The sequence below is a fragment of the Cardiocondyla obscurior genome, linkage group LG05 (assembly GCF_019399895.1).
Source record: "Cardiocondyla obscurior isolate alpha-2009 linkage group LG05, Cobs3.1, whole genome shotgun sequence".
NCBI lineage: Eukaryota > Metazoa > Arthropoda > Insecta > Hymenoptera > Formicidae > Cardiocondyla > Cardiocondyla obscurior.
The window spans coordinates 4070541-4083902 of record NC_091868.1 but is presented as its reverse complement, the minus strand read 5'-3'; the positions used below and the strand labels follow the sequence as shown (position 1 = coordinate 4083902).

General features: G+C 41.1%; 2 protein-coding genes and 1 pseudogene across 2 annotated transcripts; 2 read left to right on the top strand and 1 right to left on the bottom strand.

The window, feature by feature from the left end:
* Window positions 1–1243: 1243 nt before the first annotated feature.
* Window positions 1244–5655, bottom strand: LOC139102468 (uncharacterized). Its single transcript, XM_070656366.1, has 2 exons — window positions 2854–5655; window positions 1244–2776 (listed from the first exon to the last, which is right to left on the bottom strand). Exon 1 carries the CDS (start codon window positions 3932–3934, stop codon window positions 2924–2926), a length of 1011 nt encoding a protein of 336 aa, XP_070512467.1. The 5' UTR covers window positions 3935–5655; the 3' UTR covers window positions 1244–2776; window positions 2854–2923.
* Window positions 4934–7140, top strand: LOC139102777 (uncharacterized). Its single transcript, XM_070656910.1, has 3 exons — window positions 4934–5078; window positions 5490–5592; window positions 5652–7140. The coding sequence occupies exons 1-3, from the start codon at window positions 4934–4936 to the stop codon at window positions 6211–6213; spliced, it is 810 nt and encodes a 269-aa protein (XP_070513011.1). The 3' UTR covers window positions 6214–7140.
* A 4323-nt stretch (window positions 7141–11463) lies between these two features.
* On the top strand, window positions 11464–12240 carry LOC139102776 (uncharacterized; annotated as a pseudogene).
* Window positions 12241–13362: the final 1122 nt, after the last annotated feature.

The following is a 13362-nucleotide window of genomic DNA, read 5'->3' as shown; positions in this document are numbered from 1 at the left end:
GTAAAGGGCTGCCCGGAGTGCGGGGAGGCCTGGAGAGCGGAAGGACCTTTCGTGCCAGGAGCCGGCAATATGGGACGTCCGTCAGCCTCCAGGAAGAGGGGACCTTCGAGGAATCGCCGCTAAGGGAAGGATGGGACAGACACGGCGGGCCACGTTTCCACACACCTTTTTTTTTTCTCTTTTTCTCTTTCCCTATCATTTTTGGTGTTTACCCTTACTTCGTTTTATTTTGGTTTTGGTGTACGCGTGTTCCCCCCCCAGCAATAACATTTTAGTGTCTTTTTTTTTTTTTTTTCTCTTCTGTTCCCTCCTTTGTTACCTCTTGAGGCTACCGAGATTATTAACCCGTTACTATTAATTACTTTTGTGACCTGAGTTTAGAGCGTGCGAAGCTACCGAATATATTTTTTTTTTCTTTCTCCTTTTCCATGGCTCTCTCTATAATATTTTTTTTTGTTGTTGTTTGTTGTCTCGTTTGATAGTTTTGCTAATAGATACCTTTTATTTAAGTGAACGCTTTAGTTGTAAGATTTGATTTTCTGCGAGCCTAGTATAGTAGTAGGAATAAGTGTGCGAAGAAGAGAGAACCAACGTCGCCGTCAGGCGCACGTAGTATATTTTTTTTTTGTTTTGTTCCCAGCCGGTAGAGGGAAGAAATGCGCGTATAGTCGTTTTAAAAGTAATGGAAAACTTGAGAATAAAGAAATGAAATACCGAAAGCTGAAACTGGGCAATTATTTTAGTACCTTAAAACTATTGAGAACTGTCGCCTCCGGAGATTCCGCCGGGCCCGCGGTAAAGGTAGACTCCACGAGAGGCGGGGACCGCGGGTGGAGGACCCCCGATACGCTCTCTCTCTCGGCGTGGGGGAGTTGTGACGTGGCGGCTTCCGCTGCTTCGTCGCAGCTCCCCGCGACCGTCACAAAGGCGTAGCGGCGTCGCGAAAAATGTGCAATAGGGGGGAGAGCGAGGAGGGGCTGCGGAAATCTCCGGGGGTTTTATCTTTAATTGGGAAACCAGAACTAACGATCGCGATTTTGCGTGTTATGATTGCTACCGTATGTCGCCGAGACGGTGGGTTGTCCTGGCCGAGGAGGAGCGAGAGGAGCGGACCATAGGCGAAGGCGCACACTTCCACAAAAAGGGGTGACCGGATACGGGCCCGGGATGGGAGGCCACCCATCCCGGGAACCGTGGAGGAGGCTTGCCGCCTACACATTTCGACGCCGAAGAACCACCTGTGGGAGAATGGTTGCGACAACGAACTATCTGAAACCCGCGCCAACCGGCTAGTACCGATAGGGCCCTGTGAGGGCAGCGGCTCTCGCGGGAAATCGGCGGCGTGGCGCGCGGAAAAATCCGCGAGACGCGAGAGTGGGGATACGCCGGGCCTCGTGCCGAAAATTCGCGCGGTCCTCGCTCTCTTCCGTGTCGACCGGCGTTACGGGCGTACTATAGAAAAAGATTGGCGAGCGAGCGCGAGAGCGAGGGCCAGAGCGAGAGCGAGAGAGAGAGAGTGCGAGCGTGCCAGAACGAGACTGAGAGGAGATCGCGAGGCGACCCGGCGAGATGTTATCGGTGAGATCTTCCACCCGCACTGCGGAATTATTATATTGTACGGCCCTCCGCCTCCCGGGGAGACCAACGCGGCTTTAGACGACACCCGGCCACATAGAGCGGGCACGTGGTCCTGTTAATTTTCCTCGATAGATCATTGTCATGAGACTAGTACTTAACGTTAGAAAGTGGCAATCTACGGGCGTCTGAAGGCCAGTGGCGGGACCCCGCGGGAGACACCGACCCGGTTTATTTGCGCTAACCATTGTAATAATTTGCGAGACTGTCGTACACCGCGTCCACACGGAGAGCCCTCGGCAGCGGCCGAGGTCGGGAACTGAAACCCCGCGATTTCGTTGACGACAGGCGAGTTTTCGTGTAAGTTCTTTCGTGCAGCGGTGTCCCGTGGAGGCACGTCGCGTACAGGGGAGACGCGTGGCCGGCACCACAACATCCAGGGCCGACGCGAGAAGATTTCACTCTCGTGTGCTTACTTTAATTGTCGTTATATTTTTCTTTATATTTTTGTTTGTTCCGTTGAATATAATAAACGGATCCTCTGTTTATGGTCGTGTTCGCGTACGCCTTATTTTGTGTCGTCGTTCCCGTTTGTCCGAGAATTCCGCGTGCTATACCCCGCCCCTCTCCGTTCGAATGGGCTAGCCCCCGCGCGTGACGGCGATTTGAATTCGGTAGGAATTGTCGAGGACCGGATAACTAGTCCGAGATAAAAATCGGCACGGCGAGGCCCGTGCCTGGCGCCCAAAATCCGTGTTCGTGCAAGATTCCGCCGTCCCGCGCCGGAATACGGCCGAGGTACCGCGACCCCTCCTCCCTCCCTACCCCTCGTGGCACGTCGGTGCACGGATTTTTCGTCCGTGCACGGTCGTCCCTTTTTGATCACGACTCTCTCCTCCGGGAGGAGAGAATAAGAGAAATATCGTGACAATACATACCATACCATACATAGTATCCTATACTAAATACCTTATGACGATTCTGCGCATATGTAGATGTTGTGGGATTGACATTCATCTTTTCCAGAGTACATTCGAGATCGGCGTATACAACAAATGACATCCGTTCCTTCCTGTTATAATTACTAAAACTTAGCCATTTGTCATCTTCACTTGGTAGTATAATTGCACAATTATTAATTTTTCCACAGTCCACACTGTGGGTTTCCAATCTTTCATTGGTACCAAAATAGTGCAGACATCTAAAAATAATAAAAGTATATTAATATACCATTAAATAATGTAAAATGTTATAACATAAAATTATGATGATATTTACCGGTCGCAAAAGTATTTTTTGTTGTTCGTCTTGCTTTGCTGTGAACTGATGAGGCGAGATAAATTTTTTATCAGAGAAAAATGTCCAATAGCATTGCATTCTTGTGTATATAACAAATGTATATGCCTCTCCCTCTTTTTATCAGCGAGTGTAATGGTAAAATTTGCTTATTTTCAATACCATATACATTAATTAAAATATTATTTAAGTTCTCAAATTTTTTTATTTGTTTTAAAGTTACTGGAAATTTAATACCTTGAAGATTTAATACTGTTGTATAATGCGAATACGATGTTAATCGTTCAGTATGCGCGTTAGCTGGATATAGAGCGGCCACAACTGCCCATGCAAAACAAGCATTATCTGTAGATTTCACATTGATTATTGCTCGTTTCTTTTCAATTTCTCGAGGTAATTTAATATAACACCCAGCATGCAATGGATTGTATTTATTTACATTTACGATTAAATTTTGTATGCGTGATAATGCCCAACCGCTATCACGTTCTTGAAACTCATCTAAAGATGCAAGAATGGACTCAATGACATGTGAGTTATACCATTCTTGTAAATTACTTGTTTGAAAGAGTTCACAATTTCTCGTACATACACATTTATTTGAGGTTTTTGCACTTGCTACAAATTCACCATTGAACACAGTATTTATTTTCACATTACGATGTTCACGCATAACATTTTGCACATGTTCGAGCACAATGTCTCGAGCATCTTCAAGAAACTGTTGAGGTTCAATATATTTTAAATTGACTACTGCACCAGTTAATATGCGACTTTTAAAAGCAGTGTCAATCTTACACCATCGAAGTCCCGCCTTACATGAATTATATCCAGCACCTTCGTGAACAAAACGCCGCTGCGTTAAATCTATTAAACTTTCAATACGGGCAATACGCGCAACAATTGAATTTTGAGCGCCGACGGATAATCTTGGGCGTTTATTTCGATTTTGTTCTTCCAGCGACTCAATATATTCCTCACATTGTTGCTGCCATACGCAAAATTCATTACTTGAATTTAATTGATCTGCTTGTGCCATCAGCTCTTGCTCTAACTGATCCATTATTACTCCCAAGATTTATGTATGACTAATGATTAAACTCATGCACTCGCCCATACTTTTATACGTTGTTTCACTGCATCACATAATAAAAATGCTGAGTTTACATTTTAGCAAGTTCAATGATTTCATTGTGGCAATTACATATTACTACACATTCACAACGATATTTTTATTTTAATTGTTTCACGTAACTGCTAAGTTTATATTTTTAAACATTTGTCACCATTTTTATGGCACATTAAAATTTCTCATTTTTTACCAAAATGCATAATTTTACATTCATCTTATATATTCTGAGAATCTTGCAGTGCATCAAACAAATGTGCTGATTTCAAAGATCGCGGAGTTCATTAAACTTATAATTTCTACGAAATGAGAATATGCTGATTTCAGAGATCATGGAGTTCGTCAAACTTATAATTTCTACGAAATGATTGATCAAGTTACCATTTACATGCAATCGATCAAATTACCATTTTATTCACTGGATGCATCACTTTTATTCTTCTCTCAGTGCATTGAACTTATTAACTTCGCAAATGAGTTATCAAATTACCACTATGTGTGGTATTATATGATAGATCCAATTACCATTTTATTCATCAAATGCATCTCTTTTATTCTTCTCTCACAGTGCATTGAACTTATTAGCTTTTGCAAATTGCATATGCAACGTTTTAGCGCTTACAATGGATTAGCAAACATTTGTCATCTGATACATCACCTTCATTCTTCTCGTACAGTGCTTTGAACTTATAAAATGCATAATTTGCATATTTTATATATATCCATTGATCTCACTACATTAAAATAATCTTATTGGCTTTACGCATGCGACTTTTAGCGCTTATTCGCTGCCGCCGTTCTCACAAAATTATAATCCCACCCACCGGCGATGTATAGCTAATATAAAAACCACCGAGTTTTTTCACGCATATATGTATATTAATTGTTCACTTAAACGTAAGCCGCAATTAAAAAATATTTTTATATGAAAAAATGGTTGATTTAAACGTAATTATGGACTTATCTGATGAAGAAAAAGAACAAGACGGAGGCCAAAATGTATTAATGGACTTAGATTTATCTGACGACGATGATAATTCCACATTGTCTGATGACAGTGACTATGTGAGTGATCAAAGTGAGGACCTCGAAGATCGCATATGTGTGACATTAAATTCACCGCGAATTCGCGCACTTAATGGGCAAACCAGACATTGTATGATAACTTTTTATTATTGCTCGTTAATTGGAAATACTGTGCTGTGTGCATCATGCATGACTAATTTAAATGATGGTGAAACAATGCAATCTATTGTCAAACATGAAATAGATATTTTCGGTGCATTATGTGGAAGATCATGCACCAATTGCAGACTTCCAACGTATACAATATTTCCATGCTATATATGTCCAATATGTGTTGCATATAATACATAGAAAGAACATTGTCGATAAAATCATTCTTGCTGATTAATGCATTTTATATTAATAATGATAGCAATTATAGTGGGGGCTTGTGTATAAATTCGAGGCCAAAATTAAACTACAGCATTAGTCGTATTTGTTCACGCTGAAGACACTGCATACAAAATGGACTTCTACGTTCCAGCTGTAGCTAGCACATCATCATCGACATCATATTCAAATAATGTGTGAGTATTAATTTTGCGCAAATTTTTTTTCAATTTTTTATATAAAAAAACTTTTACAGCACCTCAACCAAACAACGCACTACGCGCTTGTTAAGCAGACGTTATGCGCTTACAGCCACCAGTTATAAATATCTCGAAATTGGTGTGAACGTTGGCTCGCAAAATTATGTTGAGATCGCTATCGGTGACACCCGAGGACATGAAATTGTATTATCTCTCGAAGCTTGGAAGTCTCTTTGTGAATACCAGGAAAACATTCTGAATCTTCTTCATAATAAATTCAGAAATCCAGAAGATTTTGTACAACTCGGTTCAGTATCAGCACGACTCTATACCATGAATAATTTAAATCTTCTGCGATTGGAATCCAACAAAGTGCATATATTAATGACTGAATCAACGTATCACAGGATGCTTACTCTCGATGACTGCATCACATTAACTTTTGATAGAATGACTGCAGTTCTCAATCAAATTGATGTCAAGTATGCACAATTCGCAAACATCGCTTCAGCTGTGAAGAACCAATCTAATGTTGTAGATGCAATACGTGTTAGCAATTTATTTGATAGAAACCAATTTATTGATTGTGAGCTGTTAGCTCTTGTCTTTAGCATATAAAATATATTAATGATTATTAAAAAATTTCATTCTTATGTACTTTTCTTAATAAATACAGCGTTAAAAGATGTAGTAAAATGATATTTTATCTTTTCTGTGAATAGTGTTTAAATGTAAATATAAAATATGTAATAAAAGTAATATTAAAAAAATTTTTTATTTTATTAATGTATGCACCGCTGTTCTTAATGAAATAAAATTTCTACCGTCTCCTGGTCTTGCTACGTTTGCATTTTAATTTCTCGGTATTATGGTCTCGTCACCTGAGTGTAGTCTCGCCACCAAATGCGCATTGAAAAAAATGCATTCTTTTCGCATAAGCATTTTTTATGCATCGCGATTATGCGACGAGCTCATAGCTGCCAGTCGTGAACGAAACGTATCGCGCGATGGACAGGTGTAATTCAATTATTCACCACATCTTTAATAGGGAAATAGGCGCGAAAAACGTATTCAGTTCGGGCGGTTTGTGGGGCAACACGCACAAGAAGAACAACGTCGCGTTGCTGGACGTATATCAGGGCGACCGGTTGCACGAGTACGTCCGCACAAGAAAAGTCGACGAGGTTGTCGTCGACAGGACGCCAAGAGTTGGCGACGACGGAGCGTACATTGTAGACAAGCGTCTACATTTGTGCGGCCATACGAGGCGCTTTGCGTTCATCGACGACGACCTACCGTTCGTCAAACGAAAGCGGCCCAACTAATTGGTGAGCAAAAATTTTATATTAAAAATAATTTTTTATTCAATTTTCGGGGACAATGCGCGGATTCTCGGATGCGTAAAGATGGTTAGTGCGTAATAAAAATGGTCGGTGCGAAAATGGGCGGTGCGTAAGATTTTCGCTGACATGTGAGTTTTAATTCTTGGGGCAATGAGTGGAGCGCGGAGACGGGGGAAGGATCTACAACAAGAGGAGCGCAGGGAAGAGTTTTAATTCTTGGGGCAATGAGCGGGGCGCGGGGACGGGGGAAAAATCTACAGCAAGAGGAGCGCAGGGAGGTGGAATCTCACTGGCGTAGAGACATTAGAGAAAAAGAGTGGGGTGACTCGTTCGTCTCTACGCCTGTGAGATTCCCCCTCCCAGCGCTTCTCTTGCTGTAGATCCTTCCCCCGTCCCCGCGCCCCGCTCATTACCCCATGAATTAGAACCCGTGTTTATTCCCTACTTATATATATATATATATATATATATATATATATATATATATATATATATATATACAGGGTGTATCATTCCATATTGACAAACTGTCAGAGTTAGATAGGTCTCGTGGATACAAGTTAATAAGTCCTGTGCCGTTTTGCAAAATTCTCAATAGTTATTGAGAAAAAAATTAATTTGTCTAGCGCAAGAGCGACAAAGAAGCTACGCATGAGTGAGCGCGACAGGCGAGTAGCTAAAAATGGTGCCGTCGCCTGTCGCGCTCACTCACGCGTAGCTTCCTTGTCGCTCTTGCGCTTTTCTCAATAACTATTGAGAATTTTGCAAAACGGCACAGGACTTATTAACTTGTATCCACGAGACCTATCTAACTCTGACAGTTTGTCAATATGGAATGATACACCCTGTATATATGTACAGAGAAATAAACAAACGAAAAATTAAAGAAAAAATTTTAAAAAAATATACATAAAAATGATAGCCTAAAAAGAAAAAAAAAAAAATAATGTTTTAGAACTCAGTATAAAATTACGAAAAAAAGAGAAATCCTTACTCTATGCAAATGTTGCGAATTAAAACCCCAACATTTGTCTAAGTCGGGGGGTGTTACGTCTCCGACTCCGCGTCTCTTTTTTTCGACGTATATTAAAATTTTAGTTAAGGGGAAGGTAGACCGTAGTCCATTGTAACATAAAAAAAAAGGGAACTTCAGAGCCTTTCAGAAAATAATTCAACAGACGTCCACATATTCCGGGGCAATTTGTTGCGTGAAGGCATAAAAAACATGCAACAAATTGCAAACGGGCGCCAACGAATGTCAGACAAAGAATTTATCTAGACATAACACAAAAAATCAAAATTTAAGAGCTCATAAATATTTCAAGTTTGATAACCTGTCTGTCACAGGAAAAGAAAAATAACTTTTTTCTTAAAATTGTAATTGCGTACCGATCCTGAGCTTTAGAAAAACCAAGGGCGCGAGAGGCCCGAAATTACCGGAGTATGTGGCGCAGGCAAAGGCAATAAAACCAGGTAACCATATGTTGTATGGAATGTAAAAGTTACCCTACCATCTCTCGATGGAAATGATAGAAAAATTCTGGAAGGCTCGAAAGGGGTAACTCGTTGAAGCGGGGGTGCTTCGTAGGCACATTACTTCCTTAAAACCAATGGATTTCGGGAACTCCTCACCAAAATTTAGAAACTAAGGGCGAAAACTTAAAAGTTTAAGAAATAGAGAAGGGATGAGGTGCGAATGCCCAATAATTTTGAGATAGGAAAAGTGGAGGAATAAGCTCTGCAAATGAGAGATTAGAATTTCAGAAAAATGAAAATTCGGGAAGAGTCCTCCCTTTTTCCGAACTTATAAAATCTTGTGCTCAGGCTGAGCTCGCTCTTTGCATCTCAGCCACAAGCCGAATCAGTTTACTTAAATCTAACGTGAGTGCTTTGAGTGTGCAAGTCGATCCAAACCTATCGAGGAAGCAGTTTGAAGATCTCCTACAAAGTAAGTTCCAACGATTTAATATGTATCCTGACGAAAAACACGATTCCACTAAATATATTTCTTAATTAATTGTTTCCAAGTGTTGTCTAAGAGAGAAAGAAATGTCCGAGTCGAGGCTCCGCGGTTTTGATTCTGTTTTGATTGTTCCCGTAATCCGTTAAATGTGCGAGAATATTTGCTTCCGAACACCGGTTGAGACATGCTGTCGAATAACTAGCGATTTTCTGTGGTTAACGCCGCGAAATATTGCTGGAACTTTGGCGACTGTTCTCGGCTAAAGAATCGGCAAGCGATTCTCGCCAAAGATAGATTACGCGGAATCTCTCATGGGCGGGTCGAGGCCTTCGGAATTCGTCGGTGACGAATCTCCTTCACTCCATTGTTATTAAACTTTCCAAAATTCAGTTCAAATTTAATTAAAATCAATTAATAATTTTAGTGGAATCTCACAATAAGAAAACTTTGAAGAAGAGTCGGGCGCGACGGAATAAGCAAATCAAAAATTTGAGGGAGCTGGTCCGCCGCTTCTTCATTCAATATCTGCTCGCGGCGGCACCAAGTGAAGAGGTTTTCGTGTCTCCCGCGCGCCACGAGGAGAGACCTTGGTCTCCTCGTCCGGGCCCTCCGCCACCATCTCCTATCCACGGCGATCCGGAGCCGTTACACGGTTATTTCCCGGAAGAAGAGGAGTGCCGAGACAATTCTATTGCGAATCCTTCCAACGAGCTCAATTTTTCAACTCAGTCTACGGAGCCGGGATCGGAACAATTCCGCCCCACGACTCCTTCTTATACCCCGAATTCTTCCCTCGTCTCCGAGCCACGGTTTCCCGGAGATGAGCCAAGAGCCTGCTCCTCTCCTCTCTCACCACCTCCTTTTCCCGTCGAACCTGAGGAAGCCGACTCTCTGGGCGAAGATGACTCTATCTCTCTCCCAGAAGTAGACTTCCCCGATCAACCTCCATCTCCGGTCCCGAGTATAGAGATCCTCGAGGAGCGTCCAGAACCAAGAGAGGTTATAGATCCTCTTCTGGAGCTCCTCCGCAGGGCCTGTACTCCGTGGACAGATCCTGTCCCGGAAAGGGCTTTCTCCATCGGCCCTGACCACTTCGAACCAGAGGAGATCAGGATTCAGGCAGCTCGGTCTGATCCTGATTCTCACTTTTTCATCTACTATCCCGGGGTGGAATTTCCTTTCCTGGCCCCGATGCGATTGATAGACTTGGTTTTCCCGAGATCCACGGCGAGGGTGGTGGAAATCGAGGAGGTCACTCTAGACTAATTATTTTTAAACAGTCACACACACACACACACGCTCACACTCATGTATATAATGTAAATACTCAACTCCGTTATGTTAAAATTATATCTGTTCATTCGCCTACAACCTTTTTCTTATTATTTAATTTGTTCCGTAAAAACTTTCACATTATTTTTATATCTCAAACGAGCTAATTGAATTTTCTAAATTGTTTATTTGTCTTCGTATGGATTATTTTTAATTTTGTAATTAGAGTCATTTACTTAGAATTAAATTGTTAATTTTGTGTTATTCAAATCGTGACTTAATTATTTTATTATTACCCTAAATTATCCTGTCTAAGCGATCAATCACGCCTGGTTCTATCCCAGAGAATAAGGATTCATTTCCTTTCTCCAAAAAGAACCACTTACGCGCTCAATTGAAATCCGAAAATAATCTGCGCGTAAAATTGTGTAGATTCAAATTTCGAATCACACATAAATTCGGTGGTACGTCACTTTCCTACCCTACCGGCAAAGTCCATTCCGAGGAATTCCTTCCAATTAATTAATTAAACAAAATTAACCTTCCTGACGTAACAATACAAAACATCCCGTTTCGCGTAACTTATGCGCAACACGCAAAATCTGCAAAATTTGCGTCTTTACCCGCTAATCCATACGCAATTATCATTTCCGGAGTATACTGTGCCATCTTTATAATTTGTTACAATACGAATAATGAATTTAAAGTGACTGCATAAGAAAAAAAAAAAAAAAATCAGAAAAATTGTTGTCAGTGGCAACCATTTTTTGTCAGTTGTCGATTTGTTGCAACTTTTTTTTAGAGTCGTGTCTTTGATGCAGTCGCTTCGAATTCATTCGTGTTGCAACAAATTACGAAGATGGCAATGTATATTCCGCGAGAATATACGGAAATGATAATTGCGTATGGATGAGCGGGTGAAAACGCAAACCGTGCAGCCGAAATTTATGCTGAACGTTTCGCCAGGCATGCACGTCATCCGTGTAACAGAACAATTCTGCGTGTTGTGAACAAATTACGCGAAACGGGATGTTTTGTGCACGATAGTAAAAATACCCCTCTACGTCGCCAGATTCAAGACGAAGAAAGAACCCTTGACCTTTTCTTCAGACACCCAGAAACGAGCATTCGTCGTGCGGCGTACCTACTGAATTTACCAAAGAACTCGGTCCATCGTACCTTACGGTATAATGCGTTGTACCCGTATCATTACCAGCGGGTGCAACAACTTATGCCGAGGGACTTTGAATCTCGAATTCATTTTTGTCAAGGTATTTTTATTAACTATTAGTATTCACGGTAATTTAAAAGCGTTGTAATATTCGTCAAAAAATTTTTTTGCAGGATTTATTGCACAATGTCAGCAAAACATGTCATTTTGTGACAAAATATTATGGACAGACGAATCCACATTCACGCCGAATGGCATTTTTAACTCGCAGAATCGGTTAATTTGGGCAGACGAAAATCCGCATGCCATTCGTCAGGGATCGTTCCAATATCGGTGGAGTATAAATGTATGGGCTGGAGTCATCGGAAATCAAGTGGTAAGTTGTAAATAGAAAAAATTATTTTATTATTTTGTAACTGAAATATTTCCTTTCATTATTTCCAGATCGGTCCATATTTTTTCCCACATAGATTAACGGGAATCGCATATAAAAATTTTATTAAAAATGAATTATATGCACTTCTTGAAAATGTGCCGCTTCAAATAAGAAGAAATATGATTTTTCAACATGACGGAGCACCGGCTCATTCGAGTGCTATAGTGCGGGAAGAATTAAACGAGCGGTTTCCCGACAAATGGATAGGTCGCGGTGGTCCAATTGCCTGGCCGCCGCGATCACCTGATTTAACCGTCCTTGATTTTTTTTATGGGGACACGTAAAAAATTTGGTCGAGCCACGACGAAATGGCACAGTAGATGAAGTCCGGGAAGCCATTGTTGCGGCTTTTGCGACCATTTCGCCGGACATGGTACAGCACGCAACAAGAGATGTTTATCGAAGAGCCGATATGTGCGTACGACAAAGAGGGGGACATTTTGAACAAATGTTAGATTAAATTTTTAAGAGTGGACTAGGCCTCCCGGGGATACCACTATAAAAAAAACGCGCCATGCCATCTACCGCAAGGTGGTGCGGAAATGATGGCAAAATGTACTAAAAATAAATAAAAAGTAAAAAAAATTTGTTCGTAATTTTGATCAATTCAATTGCGAGCGCGATTGTTATATCTTTTACTCACAAACGTTTCTCGCTTGCATTCATTTCTTCTCGCTTGCATTCTTTTCTTCTTGCTTGCTGCGTGTCGCTCGCTTATCATTCCTCGGTGACTCCACCCATTTTTTTGCGCGCTCACTCTTACCTCGCAACTTCCTTGTCGCTCTAACGCCAAAATATTTTAATTTTTTTCTCAAAAACGGTTCATAATTTTACAAAATTGAATTTAACTTTTCGTCTCCAATTTAAATTTCCTACCCGTATATTTTGGGAGTGACATCTTGTTTGGGACACCCTGTATATTTTAATTTTTTTCTCGAAAACTATTAAGAATTTTTAAAAATTGCATTTGACTTTTCGTCTTAGATTTCAATTTTCTACCCATAGTTTTTGGGAGTGACACATTGTTTGGGACACCCTGTATAAGCAAAAAAAAAAAAAAAACTAAATAAATGTGCATATGTAGGCGGAAAACAATAATGTGGAGCGTTAAGTTTGTGTTGCGTTAGTAATAAGAGATCTCTTTGTATGCGTTTTAGTTAAAAAAAAAAAAAAAAAAAAAAAAAATATATGTAAGCTGGAAAACAGGAATGGTAACTTGGTTCCTCGAGGGCGATGAACAAGGTAGAATGGCCGAGTTGTAAGGCCGTTGGGATCGACAAGCGGTCGACCCGCGCGAACAATACGCCGACACGAGGTCGGCTCGTGAAAATAGCGCGCCGAGCTAGATCAACGGGGGAAAAATACAGGTCGGGGGCAGGTGAATTCGGAAAGGAGCGACTGGAGTCAGTCGAGAGAAGATACGGGTCTCGTACGAAACGAAAAATAGCCGACGCGGAAAAGATATAGAGATAGATAACGACCGCGAGATTTCTGTAACTTTATTGTACATACTTTACAACATAATAAAATAAGAAGTCAGTGTCAAAGAAACCGCTCGTGTGATTATTCATAAAGGCAACGT

What these genes read in the sequence shown, in the direction of transcription:
- LOC139102468 (XM_070656366.1), bottom strand. Translation starts at nt 3,934, where the DNA reads ATGGATCAGTTAGAGCAAGAGCTGATGGCACAAGCAGATCAATTAAAT.
- LOC139102777 (XM_070656910.1), top strand. Translation starts at nt 4,934, where the DNA reads ATGGTTGATTTAAACGTAATTATGGACTTATCTGATGAAGAAAAAGAA. An exon ending in TGACTATGTGAGTGATCAAA is followed by an intron (nt 5,079 to 5,489) that starts GTGAGGACCTCG and finishes ATTAAACTACAG; the next exon opens with CATTAGTCGTATTTGTTCAC. An exon ending in ACATCATATTCAAATAATGT is followed by an intron (nt 5,593 to 5,651) that starts GTGAGTATTAAT and finishes AAACTTTTACAG; the next exon opens with CACCTCAACCAAACAACGCA.